At 40.7% G+C, this 17,911-nt stretch overlaps 1 protein-coding gene across 1 annotated transcript in view; it reads right to left on the reverse strand.

Moving 5' to 3' along the window:
• Positions 1-17,245, reverse strand: part of GLS (glutaminase) — a 63,510-nt gene extending 46,265 nt beyond the window's left edge. The window contains 6 exon segments of the mRNA XM_027737536.2: positions 1,166-1,245; positions 1,960-2,089; positions 8,076-8,197; positions 8,676-8,772; positions 16,825-17,182; positions 17,185-17,245. Of these exon segments, the coding sequence (XP_027593337.2) occupies positions 1,166-1,245; positions 1,960-2,089; positions 8,076-8,197; positions 8,676-8,772; positions 16,825-17,182; positions 17,185-17,245 (848 nt within the window).
• Between the last annotated feature and the right edge of the window lie 666 nt (positions 17,246-17,911).

Raw genomic sequence — 17,911 nt, forward strand, 5'->3', positions numbered from 1 at the left:
ATTAAATAGCTGTATTTACATCCCCTTTGATAATGGCATAGGTATTTTATAACAACCACTAAATGCTGTCTTTGGGAAAGTTTACTTTCAGCATCTGTCAGACTGCACCAAAGCATGACTCATACAAGCAGCATATGCCACATCTAGAGCAAAAGGCTTCAAGCAATCACTTGTCTAACAGCAAAATCAGAAGTTTATTCGATTCTTTTCTTTGCAGAAAATGCGAGAAGGCTTCAGAGAACTCACATTATAAAAGCAAACATTATGCAACAGTAAACATAACAAAAAATAAACATTATTAAAACTTTCATTGGTACATGAAATAACATCCAAAACAAAGCAAAATGCCAATTTAAAATATTCAAAAGGATGAACATTTTTATTTTTAAAGTTGTTTTACTACAAATAGATTATAATTCAGACACTTAAACAGGGAGATGAAAAAAATACTTCAGCTCACTTGTACAGCTCCTCCCCTAGAGATTACAGAGCATATGGCTAATTAGAAACAAACATACAGATCATAACAGATCACATTAAAATGATGCTCTCTCAGGAATGCCCCATTCACAAACTCAACACCTAAAAATTACGGTTCTCAGAACATGCAGTGCAGTACCACCACACAACCTGCAGCCCAGCAGGGACACCTGATGAGCTGATGAGCATCTGATTGTCTAGTCACAAAGGCAGACACAGAGCTCACATTACTTCTCAGCTAGATAGTGTGAGATACTCACATCTAGGCTCCTAACTGTCTCTGCTACACTGAATTACTAATAAAGAAAACAATAAAAGTAAGATTACTGACTGTATCTAAGCCTGACACACACACTTTACAGGAGAAAGCTTAATAAACCTGAAAAGCAAAATCATATTTAGTTCTGTCCAGTTTCCACATCTTTTTAAGAGTGTGAATCTGTATTTTGTTGGTGACACATACAGATTATATAATACTGCTACAGTAAAAACATTAAAATGCAGAGAAGGAACTAACTCTTAAGAACATCACAACCTGCACAACCTGCACAAATACAGCTTAATGCACAAGTACTATCAGACAAAGCTTTGATTTCCAAATTAATACATATTAATACTACAGAAGTATTGTCTCTGTCCTGTCCTTCAAATATTCCAGCAACAAAATCTAGACATTACAATGTACCTCTGTCCATCGACGGTGCAAAGGGACACACCCCACAAATCAGGGCTGAACTTGGCCAGTTGTGGAATATAATCAGCAACCTATCACAGTGTGAAACAAAGACAGAGATGTATTTACAACATCCAAAATATTTAACTATATGTTAATTAAAATAAATGTCAATGGAAAGGATAACTCAGTTGTGCCTTGTGTATCCCACTAATAATCACCTGGTATATCTAAAACTTCATTACAAATTATTATATTCACAAGATCGTTATCAAATAAAACATTTTTTCAAAGTAAAAATTTCAGCACAAAAATTCTAAAAGGTATTGTGTTCTGTATTACAGCATGTTCAGGATTTTCAAATCATATAAAATTTTTGCTTTTAACAGTCTTGGATTATTCAACTAATTTACTGAAAATAAGCACTAGAATATTTTATTTACTAACAAAGGTACTATGTTGACAATTCTGTCACACAATCCCACCAGTTGTGTAGAGTTGCATAATCCTTCTACAAAGTATAGTCTCACAAATTATACAGCAGTTTTAGAGTTCATATAGAATAAGGAACAATACTATTCTCATATTCTAAAGGTAAAACTCTACAAGACTGGTAGAGGTTGTGAGCTGTATTTCTGACCCAGTTTACAAGTTGTAGACATAACTGAACTTCCAAAACTTTTATCAAGTTATCAGTTTAACATTTTTCTAAAAATGTTAAGAAAAATCTGTCTTACTTAAAAAAATAATGTATTTGGTTAATATCAAGGAATCTATAGAAGTTTGAAGTTGAATTTATAAGTTACCTTTCCTCCAGATTGTTTTTTAGCACTTTCATATAGCTCATCAATATGGGAAGTAAACGACATAAAATCCGGAATGACAAACTTCCTCCTGAAAGCTTGAGTAAGCAACACAATATTACTTTGTACACACCTGCAAAAAGTTAAAAAAGTTTATTAATATTTTGACAATCTACTGTCAAAAGCCTACTTAGGTAGCAATTACATGTTATTTAAATAAGAACCATCAGTCCCTTGAAGTTACATGCCCACAAGAACACGTCCTTATTAGAAAGACTTTTCAAATTTGCTGCTTTAAGTTGTATATTTTTTAAATCATTTACAATAATTTCATTGCATTCACTTTTATTCCTTTCTAATTAAATCTTTTGAAGTCTCAACTGTGAGGCTGTACTGCCAGGTACAGCCTATCTATCTGCCTTCAAGCAGCATCTCAGCTTGCAAAAGGGATCTAAGCCACCCATTTCTTAGGATCAAGCCATGTGAAGGTTATCTAACTCAGCCCTTGTCCAAAGAAGTGCTAGTTTCAGAGTTAGATCGAACCTGGGAGGTTCAGGGTTGGTTTCTTAACTTCATTGTTTCACCATGAACTGAGTGAAAACAGTGCCAGGAAACGAAACTGGAATGTGATTCCACTTTAATAAGAGCAAAACCCTGTGCAGAGAGTCGATAACATCTCCTAAACTAAGCAAAAGTTAACAGTGAAGCAGTTCTGCAAGTATCTGGCTTCCAACTACCAGCAGTTAAGGAATCTTCACTGCCTTTTGCCTTTTAACCCAGAACACAGTTACACTACATCTGTCCACACCCTCTGAACATGAGCCCATCTGGGACATCTAAAAAAATGATAAAGTAAAAGGGAAAGGACTTATCTAGGACAAACAGAAGGCAAGGATGAAAACACAAGCTGAGACATGCTGAAAGTGGTGTGTCCTTGGGTGAGGGGGGGTGAGCAGGAGCAGGGGTGGGAATTGGGAGCCATTATCAGTCAGTTGAAATACGACCTGATAAAGGATATTAACAGCCCTATCCCAGTGCAAAGAAGAGAAAGGGAGGTTTAACACCAAATAAACAGTTAACACCTTCATTCCACGCCTTCTGGCAGTGTTGATGAAAGCAGAAACATACTATCAGTGCACAAAAACAGAAAGTTAAGAACATCTAGGCACATGCTACAAAGGAAAACATATCCTTCCAATGAGGACTTACTCAGAAAAGTAAAAAATCAGGGAAAAATTTTTAAGGGAAATACTTTCACTCAGAACAGATATCCCAATAATACTATTATTGAAAGTTATCATCAGTTCAAAATGAATGTGCATAAAGACCAGTGAAGAGACAGAATTACCCTCCCTTTGAATCTCCCCTCTTTTTTTAAACCCTTAGTTTTAACTCCTTTGTACTTCGACGACTTTATCCCAAATTCAACTGACAGCCATTTCAAATGCTAGTAGGCACTACTCTCCAAAACCAAATAGAAATGTTAGAGAAGTTTCTGTTGTACATACTGTCACCTTAAAAACTGCTGTCTGTAATATGCCGCTTTGTTAGTTTATGTTAAAATTGCAATTGAGTTAGTTTTGTTGCAATCTGCGAAAAATTCTGTTTGTTTTTGCTCCCAGCAACCTTTAATGACAGTCACCTACTCCAGGTGCAAAATCCCTTTTCAAAAGGAATTAATAACGCTGATGGCAGCTAAGTGTGCAGAAGGAGTAACAACATAATATGCACTAGATTTAAACTTCAGATGCATTTCTACATTGTCTGCACCATCTGGACAACATTATGCACTCTTATAAGAAAGAAAAAAAGTAGTATCTGAGGTATACCTAAACCTATTAGAACAACTCAATACAAAGTGTGGAAAACAACAAGGCAGTATGCACTGACATACAGTCCTCTGAGATTGTATTATGCTTCTGAAACAGGAAGGGCATTTATACACTTACAGCAAGTCTATGATGCTCACTGCAGTAGTTCAATCATTTTAATCTACGGATTGAAACTCACTGCAGAAATGGCTATGCTGGTTAAGGACATTACCTATTTTAACCAGTTGTTCCTGGACTCTGTCCACGTATTTATCCTGCTACTCCTTAACCCAGGCAAATTACATGAATTACAGACTAAATTAAATACAGGGGCCTGAGTAATCTAGAGGGGTATTCAGAGCAATTACTGCATGGACAAAATAAACAGAGGTCTTAGTACGCTCCCTTTAACAGGGCATAATATTTTCAGGCAACAGAGGACATGAGCCACGACAGCCTCTAAAATTCTGCAACTGCCGTCTCCTCCCCACCAGAGTGTCCAACTGCTTTATGTTCCAGGTAACCCTCTGAAGATGACTGGCCTCAGAAAAAGTGGAGCAGCAGGAAAAGATCACAGGGAGGAATTCAAGTAAATGAATATATTGATAAACAGAAATCTTTCCACAGTCAAATTTTATGAACAACTTGGCTCTTATCTCCCACATGGCTTTAGAGGTGTTCTAGATAGGTACACTAAGAGCTCCTACTTTGTAGTACGGGGGTTCCTACCTCCCACGGTTCAGGGGTTTTTGGAAACAGCATCTTTGGTCTCTATCATAAAGTTAGGATCACTTTGTTTCTTTCATCATACAACTTGTTACATTTATCCATTATTTTTCAAGTTCTGGCTCAGACTGCTGATTACTGTTTCCCTACACAATGGAGACCAGTTAAAAACGCAGTCTGAACTACCAAGTCTAAAGAACTCTTCTGCTGTCTATACAGATGAAGGGACACCTTTTTTCCCGTTTAAAAAGTATAAGCATTACAGATAGGCATGTGAAATGCCATGTCCAACTAGCAATATTAGGTCTGTAGAAGTGTTCAGCATATTTAAACATTTTAGAAAAAAAAAATGACACTATGTTGACAAATCAGATATTAACATTCTAACATAGTGGAAGTCCTCTATATCTTCTGTCAAAAGATTGCTCAAATCTAATTGCTGAAATACGGTGAAAGCATTTATTAATAGCTGGGTTAAGGTTATCTAAAATTAAAGTTTTCATCAGGATTTGCTACCTACACTGGGAGAGCAGCACAGCTGTTCAGCAGCAAATAGAAAATCCCATTTGAGATCCAGCAATGAATTGTCAGGTTTGTGCTCAGAACATAACACACCCAGATTGGTGCTTCTGACCCGCACACCAGAGGAGATGTGCCTGCCAAGACCTCAGTTCTGGGTCAATAAAGCGGGACAGACAGCACCTTGTGACAAAAGCTAACCCTACAAAGCCAAGTAAGCTATTCTGAAAAAGAATAGGGTTTAAAGTTCAGAGTTATATCTGTTACTCAGTAGCTATCATCTTGTTCAAGTGTACAACACTTTCAAATTAACTCAATTTTGATTGTCTTGTGCCATTCCTTCCCCTCCAAAATATTGTTAGTTAAGAAACAGCACCCTCTGCAAGTCATACATTTTTCTTTTAGGAACATGCTATGACTTAAAGGAAAAGCTAAAAGTGGTTGGAGGATTTCTTACAAAGAGTATTGGAATTTTTTCTACAAATTAGCTACAGTGTCATAGAAACAGATCTAAAAAACCAGGATATGTCAAAATGAGGATGCTTTATGAGGAAGACTAGCACACACAATCCTCCATATTTATTAAGGTGCCTAAGTTCCATCTAACAGTAGACAGTACTACTAATATATTAAGTAGTACCACAGTTAAGGTACCAAAAAAACAACAAAAAAAGAAAATTAAAAAATTCACATAGCAAGCTAACTAGCACACTGCACTGCTTTCAGTAACAGGCTGTTCTCAGTGAGGTGTCACTCATGCTACAAAGACCACATGTTATGTCACACGTTACACAGATGCAACATGAAATCCAAGAAATTTCATCAATTCATAAATTCAAGAAATTTATCGAGCCCTCTCTCCAAAATGTGCACCCCAGAAGTCTTCAAGAAATTCTGGAGATCAAAGATTAAAACTTCAAGCTGTTCTGCCTGTAACACGGAGATTTTTTCCAAATTTTTACTATAAGTGGAGAGTCCTGTAAAGCCAAAAAACTTCAAAAGAATGCAATTTTAGTAAAATTGGAGCCCAATATTTAGAACCACTACAAAGGCATAGAGAAGCAGACACTACAGATGTGTGAACTAACATATTTTACAGGTAATTTCTACTGGACTTGATTGATTTAGGCAAGCTTATGCTACCACTGCTCCACATCATTTAACCTTGACACTTTATTTGATTTAGCAGCTTCGGATTCACATTTAAGAGGAGAATTACACCACTGACTTTTATGTTTAGGGAACTGATGCTTCAAAGTCCTGAGGTAAGTACAGCCAAGGAGATAAATTATTATATTTCACACCTTAGACACTTGTAGAAGAAAGAATACAGGGACCCTGTACAAGCCTTTTGACAGCAAATGCAGTGTGCCTAGGAGGAACAGATAAGTGAAGTCTGGGGTTTTATCATTTACAGAAAAGGTTGCAAAGGAACCTTCTGCTGCTGCAAAGGAAAACCTGCTATGTGAAATAAGATTCACCTCTCCACTCTCTGTATTGTCTTTATGTTCAAAACTCTTCCTACACAAACAACTGTGTAAGCTTTCTACAAATTATTAAAGTAACTACTGTCCTAACACAGAGGATCAAATCCCAGAGATGTGACACAGAACATGAGCTAATCCTGCCAATTAGCAATCACTTGTCCTTTTTCATATGTAGAGCCCTTGCCTAAAACATAATTCATAGTTTACTATGACAAACAAGCCCTCTAGTATGCATGTAATGCAGAAGAGTAGAAGTATTTCCTTTCCAATCCATCCATACACCCAGGAAGATTCCTGAATCTAACAATTTAGCATTTTTACTAAGCTGACAAGTCACCAGCAAAGACCTGGTCTCGAACCTAATACAGGAGTAAAGTTAGTCCATGTTGTACCTTAGGGAAATATTCCATATCTGATTAAGGAGTTGACTGGTTTGTTATTTTGTCAAACACACAGACATTAATTTTTTTCCTCAATATATTTCAAAAAATGCTATATATGTTTTAATATATATAACACATATACTTTATATTTATATTTATATAAATTATGTAAATATAATACACATTTAACATATATTAAAATATATACAGTATATGCTTACACTCTATTATATATTTTATATACTTGTATGTCTATAAAATATACAAAATAGTATATGTAAATACATCTTTTTTAAACACATACATATTTTTAAATTTTAACTGAGAAGAAACAGCACTAAACAACATTAGTTCACAAATTCAAAAAAATGCTACAGATCAACAAAAATGTACCAATTTTACAAAAGAATACTCTTGATGAAAAAAGCAAGTGTCAGATATTTTATGATTTACCATGTAAATGGAATAAAAATACAGACTGAAAAATAGCCTGAAAATTTCATTTTGAGATTTAAGAGCCTCTAAAATTCCAATCTTTTGGCACACAAAAGCCTTAAGTAGAGGAGCAAAGGAGTGTGCTTGGAATCAATAGAAGACAACCTGAACAGTGCTTATACTGTTCATCTGACCACATACTTTGCTTAAAAAAAAAATTAGAGCACCACTAAAATATGGCACACAAATCTTTTGCAAAACAGACCAAAGGAGTGTCTGCAGCCCTAACTACTCTCAAATCTCCATATCTTATAGAAATTTCACTTCACTCTGTTTTTCATATACTCACTTTTAGCATTAACTATATACATACTCCGAACATCTCACCACACAGAAGCAGCAGCCTGAACTTCAGATTAAAAACTGGTGATGCACTGAGAGAGCAGTTTTATGTAATCATACTAAATAGTCCATGCTGCATCAATGACTTTATTTGGCATCTGACCGAGAGCTGCAGTATGGGGTCAGACACATGTGCAAACACTGACACATTAAACTCTTGTGGAGATCACAGAGCCTGTCTGCTACGTGAAACCTGAGAAAAAACTCGGGTGAAAACAGCATCAGGTGTGTATGTTTGACTCCATTTCTAATTACACATTGATTTATATACCTTATGTCTCTCAAGACAGCAGCCAGTAACACATAGACAACACTCATTCAGAATCATACAGTTACATTATTGACAGAAAACTTACTTTTTAAAAAGGTCTTTGTCCAGCATAACACCATCTGAAGTTGTCTGAAGAGTCAGTCTTAACATATCCATGCACTCTTTCAATCGAGGGTCAGATGTACGTAATCCTGTAGATTTGAGTGCCTGTTACAATAAAACAATAATTACTAAAGGGAAAAGATATGCTATTACAATCAAATTATCCACTGCTTGGTGTTTTTATCACTGTAAGACACATCTGCCACTGCACTATCAACACAGACATTTTGACACCTTATTGATCCTTTGGCCCTTCTGGCTGCATTTTATGTCAAAGCATTAATGTAATTTGAAATCCACAGTGGTCTGACTACATTTTACAAAAGTACAAATACTATCCAACCCTGCCATAGGCACAAATGCTTTCAAGTATGCTCCTTTGCACATCAAAGAAGTGGATAATAAAAATACACTTATTCTTTTACTTAGCTACAGAAACAGTATTAGGGAAAGAATAGTTACATTCCTTCCCACAGCTAAACATGTATAACAGAAATTCTTTGCTTTGTATTCTTGCATTTCAAATGTAAAATAACCCTGCAGTAGCCACCTTTCATACAGCACTCTGGAACAGTAAACTTACAGTTATGAATTTATGAACTGGTATTTTTTCTTGTCCTTCTGCAATAGTATAGAAAAGTAGATCTTCTAAGCTAGGAAGGAGACCTTGCTTCATTTTACTGGAAAAGAAAGAAAAAATGAAAGAAAAAAGCAACATTATTTTAGTGCCTATTTTTATTTACACATATTTTTGCATTCTCAAGGAGACACATTTTCACTACCAATCTAACTGCTACCAGTAATTTCAAAGGACACTTCTATCACTGAACACAAAGCTTAATTTGGCCTTAAGTAGGAAAAAAATGGTAATATAAAAGTACTGTACATAGATTTTACAACAGCAAACACAATCATATATTTACTGTCATACACATATTGCTAAGATTATATTTATATTTTTGGGGGGAGCAGATTAATCACTTATCCCTCTTCTTGATGTTACAGAGGATAGATATGCTACTTGCAGAGAATAAATTATTTGTAACATTCAAAGACCTACGTGCCTCATCACAAAGATGTAAGAACATACCGACCCAATTGTTTTACAGGCAAGAGAAGGAGATGGTGAATGTGCAGTACTTTCTTCAAAACCGTCCTGTTTTTAGGACTCCACAGAGGAGTCCTGAAGCCCCTGTGCTCCTGGAAGCTTATGTAAGGCACATCAGTTGCCGTGAAAGCAAGCAAAGCCATCTGCAGCACAACACAGACCCTGAACCAGCTCAGGCACCAGGAGCTGGGATTCTCATCACACATACTTAGCAAAGTAAACGTGCTGTGTAGATACACCTTTAATGGTCACTGTGCTTATCAATGCAAACACACCAGCTCTCCAAGGATTCCAGGTGTTGGATATTTCACTCTGAGATACGCTCGCCCTATGACTGCAGTCTTTTTGTACCTTAATCTCCATTTCATGCAAAATCTGAAGGAAACCTACCCAATTAAGCACTGAGATTCCTGCTAGAACAGAAAGGTGTAATACTGACAGCTTTCCCTTAAAGTCTTTGGAAGTTTATAGATTTAACCTATAAAAAGCTCTGCCTTTCCCTGATATTCCAAAGCACCCTGAAGCAGGCAGGAGCCAAAGTCTATACTCAGCTCTTTACACTTCCCCCAGAAGTATGGCATCGTAGCACACAGCTGGAATGTGCACTTCCAAACTGCCAGGGGCAGCAAAAGCAAAGGGATTCGGATCAGTTCTTTTAGTCCTCTGAAGCACCCAGGTTTGTTTGTAGACAACACAGTTTAGAGAAAGACAATGTTCTGATGTCTGATAGGCAAAACTAAATACAATCAAAAAAACAGTTCTCCAGCAAATGCACACATTAACTAAAATGCAGAGTATGAAGTCTTGCATTATTTTAGCCATCAGTTTCAAAGGTCAATCTTATAATCTAATAATATTGGCAATACTGTATTAGGTAAAAGTTATTGCCTGAAACTAGAATGCTCAGTGGCAATTAATGTATTTTTATACATTTATGCATGTGTGTAGGTCCAAATTCTAGTCACTGAAGTTTTCACTAGATTAGTAATTCTTTGAATAACAGAACTCAGAGTTATAAGGACAAAAATAAAATGCTACAACTAAGCACAGACCCCAGATAGGCCAATTCACTCTTACAGACTGATGTTTAATCCTCTTTCCTCTCCCAATAATTAAAGAAGTCAGATCTATGATTATTTTAAATAAAAATCTGATTATATCCAAATACACTTTTAGATTTAAGACAACCTCTAGATTGCCCTTGCCTCCCTCCTTCCCTCATAACTAGCTGTGAAAGCCAGTAGTAAAAAAATATCACCTCTCATTTTCCAATTTAAAACACTGTACTTACATACAAGAACAGAAGACAGCTTTATAAGCCAACAGAACTTTCCTTGTCTTACAGCCTGGATTTTTTTTTTAAATTATGCTGGCTGACTAATGCACAGACAGGCTGGCAATTCAACCAACACAAACGCTTGCAACTACCTCAAATTACTGAGCGTCCCTTTTCCTTCCACGCAGCACATTTCACCTCCAATCTTTTGAGAACAGTATGTCCAGTCAAGCCAACAGAACCAGAACTACCCAAGGCACCAATAAAAGCTTCACCCTGTGTTCTGCATCTTAACTCTGCAGGTACCCAATTCTAAAAGTTAGGCTAAGTTACATCGCCTACACCCCGATATCCCCACCATTTACACAAAGCATTTAACTAAGCTCCCCAAAGTGTCAAGATTCCAGGCTTTAAGGAACATCACTGGACTGCTGAAGGTCTGGCAGAGGAAACTTTTCTATTTCACTTTGGCAAAACAAGCCAGCAAACACACTGTGAAATTTTAACTGATTACCTATTTAATTGGACATTTTTGAGCACTTAGTCAGGATTTTACAGCTGTCCCAAGTATGGAATTTCTATCTGAAAAGGTGCAGAAAAACACTTCACACATTTGACCAAGATTTTATCGACCTCTTCGTAAGATTTTACACAGCATAAAATCTCTTGACATGGTTTCCATGTCTTTTACATCTGCTGCTGTTCAGTATTGGGTCACTCAGCCTAATTAAACAATGGATCTGCACTGACTACCAAAGCAAAGAGGATGACATTCAATATATTTACAGAAAAATTCCTTTTTGTCAAATAGTCCATCTTTTGATAAAGTTTATCAGCTAAATAGAGGTGAAAAGGCTTGCTCTGCAGTTTATCAGATCAGTGATGCCAGTAACTAATATTTGCTTAACCTAAAAGATGTGTGTTTTGGCACCATGAATACACTTAGCAAGATAATTCCATTCAGCACATGTAAAAAGCTGCTTTTCAGGTCAGGGAACTTGCAATTTTCACAGTCAAATTAAGTGGAAATTCCAGTTTACCTGATTTCATGAATAAAGATTTTTGATACTTACTTCCCTTCCTTAAAAAAATAAATAATTAAGCACCAGACTATTATACAACTACACTTCTTTGATCGTATTCCAATCTGTGGACCACAATACTGGTGGATGGTCTACACTGCTCTTTAAATACAAAGAAAAAAAGAACATAGGAATCCCAAGCACAAGGTCTTTGCAGTATGTATCATTCCTTCCTTCAACTCTTCTTTTGCATCAATACAATGCTAACAACCAGACTCCAGGGAGGATTTCATTTTAACAAATGCTGAATTCTAATTTCTACAACAGAAACAACATTAGATTTCAAATACTGTGAAACATTGCTACTTTCTACTTCAAGACATAACTGCCAAAATGCAGACCAGGATTTACAGAACAACAAATGACATACAGATATGATATTGCTAATAATAGTTTCAGGCTCATTATTAACCATCAGGCATCGGTCATAAAAATATGAGGTCACAATTACTGTCGCAAACAATGGTCCCTCAGGGATCTGTTCTGAGACCAGTGCTGTTTAACATCTTCATCAGTGACAAAGATAGTGGAATCAAGTGCACCCTCAGCAAGTTTGCTGCTGACACCAGGCTGAGTGGTGCAGTGGACAAGCCTCAGGGATGGGATGCTATCCAGAGAGAACTGGACAAACTCAAGAAGCTTGCCCCGGTATGAACGTCATGAGGTTCAGTAAGGCCAAGTGCAGGGTACTGCACCCAGGTCAGGGTGAACACTGGTAACAACACAGGCTGGGGGATGGATGGATTGAGATCAGCCCTGCTGAGAAGGACTTGGGGGTGCTGGTGCATGAGAGGCTGGACATGACCCAGCCATGTGCACTCACAGCCCAGAAAGCCAAACGTGTCCCGGGTTGCATCCAAAGCAACGTGGGCAGCAGGTCAAGGGAGGGGATTCTGCCCCCATACTCCACTTTGTTGCCACCCCACCCGCAGTGCCACATCCAGCTCTGGGGTCCCCAGTACAGGAAGGACACGGACCTCTTGGAGCAGGTCCAGAGGAAGGCCACTAAGATGATTAGAAGGATGAGCACCTCTCCTACGAGGTAAGGCTGAGGGAGTTGGGGTTGTTCAGCCTGGAGAAGAGAAGGCTCCTGGGGGACCTCATTGTGGTCCCCTTCATAAAGAGGGGTCTATAATAAAGATGGGTACAGACTTTTTAGCAGAGTGTGTTGTGACAGGACAAGGCATAATGGTTCTAAGCTAAAAGAGGGCAGATTTAGATTAGCTATAAGGAAGAAATTTTACGATGAGGGTAATGAAATGCTGGAACAGGTTGCCCAGAGAGGTGGCAGATGCCCCACCCCCAGAAACATTCAAGGTCAGACTTTACGAGGTTCTGAGCAGCCTGATCTAGTTGAAGATGTTCCTGCTCATTGCAGAGGAGACTGGACTAGCTGACCTTTAATGGTCCCTTCCAACTCAAACTATTCTGTCATCCTCTGAAAGCTGCAAAGGCTGCAAACCACAGTCAGCAGCTACTCTACATAAAACTTTGAAGAAGTTGTCATCGTACTACAGACAAATGTCTCCAACCAAGAGATACAAACACTTGTCAAGTCACTAAATAACTACTTTCTGTACCCTTGCATAGTGAGACACTGATCCAGTAGCAGCGGTGGGCAACTGTTTACCCAAGAACTTACCAAGATTCAAGAAAAAACTATGTATTTATAAACTTAGATCAAAGATAGACATGTTTAATAGATATCAAAGTGCTTATGGTAAAACCAAGAACTGTTGCTTCAAAATCTTGGACTCTACGGGAGTTATGAAAGGTCTAATGAAAGTGCACTTCTAACAGTTTCTTGCATCTCTGAGTATTCCATACTCCAACAGGAGCACCAGTTAAACGAACCACTGCCTGGTTACTACAGTAATTCCTCCGGAATCTGGTTTGGCTGCAAAAGCCAAATTTATTTTTAAAGGTATCTCCAGAATTCATGTCTGCCCTTAAAAAAGAGCACTACCACTCCCTTGTCATGAAAAAAAAAAAAAATTAATAAAACACTTTTTTATTCATTTTGCTATATTCCACATACTAGTGCCAACCACTACTGCAATTTAGTATAAAAAGTTAGCAATTTAGCTTTTAAAAGTTAAGGTCGCTCACATTTTGCTCCTCCCTGTCACCTTAATCAAGGCCTTTGTCGTTTAGAAGCAGCTTACACAAAGATAAAATGTTTGATCCTTTTCCTGTCCAGTGTGAGGTGAACAATGCACACTTATTCCGAAAGTAAAAGTAAACACTGCACAGTTATACTGAAAGTAGAAGCAAACACTATTAAGTATAACATGAGGACACTGCCAGGATACTGTGTTTTAATAACTCAGGCATGAGCATAGATATGACTGCATTTTAATCCAGGGTCTTCATTAATTAAATTTACCAGTCTATGACCACTCTCAGTTTAAGCTCCACTATTTTTTCTCTCCAAAATATATTAAGTTTCAGTTGGATACACAGTGTGAAGGCTGGATAGCAGGGATAAGGAGGTGGTGGAGATGTTTTGGAAAAAATGCACAAGGGGATCTGGTTATGCAATGGGATACTAGTTATTTCATCAGCCACAGACCTCATAAATTATTCCCTCTATGAGGAATTAAACTGTTCTAAATTTCTGTATAGTCTTTGCACAAAACATTTTAGGTGTTCACTTGCAACTCCTACTCCCTGTACACAAGGACTGTCAGGCAAGGAAACATGCAATAAAACCTTAGTTCTACCTTTTGACAGTGTGAGTTATTCCAGTATCCTAGAACTTCAAGATCAAATAGAGAAAAATAATCCCTCAACACTAACAAGCAAAAAAACAAACTGTAAAAAGGACTACTGCCCTTCTAGCTGGGTCCACAAACCATTAGCCTAACACAACTCACATGTTAGATACTCCAGGTGGCAAAGTGCTGGAATCAGCAGAATACAGAGACTGCACTGACTTAGCCCAGTTGACAACACAGTCCAGAAACTTGTCTTTTGAAGAACTTCCCTTTTCTTCTGAACCCTGTACTCTGTCTTAATATAGCAATGATTTCCACATGTAACGTACCACTTACTAATGCTTAAGGAAGATTTTCATAGTTCTGCATTAAGAAAAATACAAATGAAAGTATCCAGCAGCCTGACTAATGTGCCACCAGGAATTCCTGCACAGCCTGAAATGAAAAGAAAGTTTCCAGTTTTTTCCTTGTTCATAACTATATGCTAGACGTTTTACAGATTTTCTCCTTGTTCTTTTCGCAGTAAAGCTCAAAGAACAAGCACCTGACTTTCAAATATACCCTTCTGTCAAAAGTCAAAAATTATTAAAAGTGTTTAACCGGTTTCTGACTACACAGCTTTAGCACACATTCAAAATTATAGAACTTCCCTAATTGATGCTAGCTGTAGGAAGCTGGTAACAGCTCAGTTTAAGAAAATGTTACCTCTTCAATAAATCACCTCTGCAGCACCTCAAAAACCCACCACAGCTGGCATGTTGCTTTTTTCCAAAGTTTTTAATGGTATTGTGTGTATTTCTTATTAAAAACGAGTGCAACCTTTATGAACCACACCTACCTGAGCCACAGCTGAATAATTTTTTGTTCCAAAACATTATGCACAGAGCCAATTCAAAAAGGAGACTTCATATTTGTTGAACAATAGTATAATACCCAAATGATTGTGCATTATACTGTACATGGTTACATAACCTGACATGCATGCATTTTTTAAGGCATCTGACAGCAAAAATTGTAAGTGATGCCTAAAGAAGGCTACACCCCATTAAACCAAGCTGAGCAGCTATGGCCTTTGGTGGGAAAAAGGGGAGAAGAACAAGGTGATAGTCTCCTTCTCCACCTGCCATGTTGAAGGAGTGCAAGTTCATGCTAAAAACAAACCCCACAAACCACAGCTCAAAAACAAAACTATTAACAAGCTAAGGACTGAAGCCTTCCTGACAGGCCTTGTGGAATCTTTTCCAGACTTCCTCTTAGCGTTAGACTAACAGAGACTTTGCTCAGTGTAAAAACAAGGTACTCCTTTTTTGGCTCTATTTCTTCAGTCATCTGCTTTTTTCATAAGCATAGCAAATTCTGGGAAAGCAGTTTGGGGTTAGATTTTAATTATGCCACCCCATACAGGATGCCTACAGGAGAGCCATGGGCCACATTTCAAACACACACAAAGGATGTGAGTCCTCATGGGGCTTGCAGTTAAGCTGTCAAACTTCTTTCAAAAGGTTTTCCGAGATACTAAATGCACCCAGGTTCAAACAAGGAATGGGCAAACCGTCAGACAGGGTGGTAGGAAACGAACAAGACTTTCAAGAACTGCATAATGCTGAGGACTAACAGAGCAGAGTGCTTTGCCAATCCATTTACCTCATTATCATACTCTATCCCTGGTACCCACTACCAGTCATTACCAGGGACAAAAACTGGAGCTGATGCATCCATCCCTGACCTTTTTTTTAAAAGAATGTTTCAGGTCCTGAGTGGAAGAATATTAACTTCATAAGCATATACAGCCTTATCATTCTATTACCTGCACGTATCTTTGTCACTAAGGGACAAATAAGGACCTCTTGGCACAGACACACATCCTGCAGCACCTATGAATATCTGTACTCACCACCAACGGCTGGTAATATCTGTCCCTGGCTGCACTAGACCACAAAATCACGGAATTGTTAAGGTTGGAAGGGACCTCTGCAGACCATCCAGTCCAACCCCTTTGCCAAGGCAGGGTCACCTCGAGCAGGTGACACAGGAACGCGTCCAGGTGGATGTAGACGTGGAGGAGACAGCGCTGCAAAACTTCCAAGGCAGCACTACGCACCACGTACACTGCCTTTAATAATTAATGCAAGATGACACAGCTTTGCCTTCTCCTGGGAAACAGTTTTAGGCGAGTAGCAGCGCTAGACAGAACACCCTAACGCACACTGCCTGCTCCGAGCCTCACATGGGTGGGAGGGACCCCAGGACAAGGGGACGCCCGGGACCCCAGGGAGCGGTGAGAGGAGCCCCGGGGGGCGCACACGCCCCCCCCGCCACGGGGCTGCGCTTCCCTCCCGCTCCGAGCCCGCCCGCCGTGACCCGCGGCCGCCGGGAAGCGGCCCTGATGGACCCGGGACCCCCGGTCCCGCACCTGCCGGGGCAGCGCCCGCCCAGCCCAGCCCGGCCCGGCCCGGCCCCTTCCGCAGGCACCACGCGTGCATGGGGAGGCGGCGCTCACATGGCGCCTCCGCATCATCCCCCGCGCCCGCCGCCCCCTCCGCACTCACTTCTCGCCGCCGCCGCCTCCGGCCACCTCCTTGCCGCCGTGGTTATTGTTGTGCCCGCTGTCGGCGGGGGGCTCACCGGGAGCCGCCGACGGCGCCTGCGCCCCCTTCCCCGGCTCCTCCAAGGCTCCCTCCGAGCGGGTGCACAGACCCCGCGCCGCCGGCAGCGCCGCCGGGCCGCGGCGGGCGGCGGGAGGGCTAGCGCCGAGGGCGGCGAGCGGCGGCGGGAGGCGCCTGGTGCCGACGGCGGGTCCCGAGGCCGCGGCCCCGCCGCCGGCCGCCCCCGGCGGGCCGAGCAGCAGCAGCTCCCGCAGCAGCGCGGAACGCCACAGCCGCATCATCCTGCGCCACCGCGCCGACTGCCGCCGCGCCGCCCGGCCGCGCCTCTCGCGCCGCGCCGCGCCCGCCCCCCGCCGCGTCCCATTGGCCGCGCTCGGCTAACTGTCAGGCGGGCGGCGCGCCCATTGGCCAGCGGAGACGCCACTCTGGGCCCTGCCACGCCCCCTCCGGGCGCGCGGAGCGAGCTCCCCGCGGGGCCGGTGCCGCGCGCGGCCGCGGGGCGGGGGCAGCAGCGCCCCCAGAGGGCGGAGCCGGCGCGCTGAGGGGGCCGCGGGCCGGGGCCGCCCTCCCTCCCTTGCTCTCCTCCCTTCCTCTCCCCTTGCTTTCCTGCAGCCCTCCTTCGCTCTGCGACGTGTAAAGGCGTTGGGAGCGGGCTGTGGTGCGGCGGTGCCGGGTCAGGTTGCCATGGATATTGGCCATTTTTTTTTTTTTAACTGTATGTTTTTGATTACGAACTGCAAGCGCCTCTGATGTGCGTGCAGGATCAGAGAATCGCAGAATATTCTTAATTGGAAGGGTTCAATTAAAACATCGAGTCCAACCCTTAGCCCTGCACAGGACATCCCCAAGAGTCACACCATGTGCCTGAGAGCATCATCCAAACACTCCTTGAGCTCTGGCAGCCTTGGTGCTGCGCCCACTGCCCTGGGGAACCTGTTCAGTGCCCAACCACCCTCTGGGTGAAGAACCTTTTTCTCATATCCAACCTAAACCTCCTCTGACACAACTTCAGGCGCTTCCCTCGGGTCCT

This window comes from Pipra filicauda, unplaced genomic scaffold, assembly GCF_003945595.2.
Source record: "Pipra filicauda isolate LSUMZ 115617 unplaced genomic scaffold, ASM394559v2 scaffold149_size4050908_pilon, whole genome shotgun sequence".
Classification (NCBI taxonomy): domain Eukaryota; kingdom Metazoa; phylum Chordata; class Aves; order Passeriformes; family Pipridae; genus Pipra; species Pipra filicauda.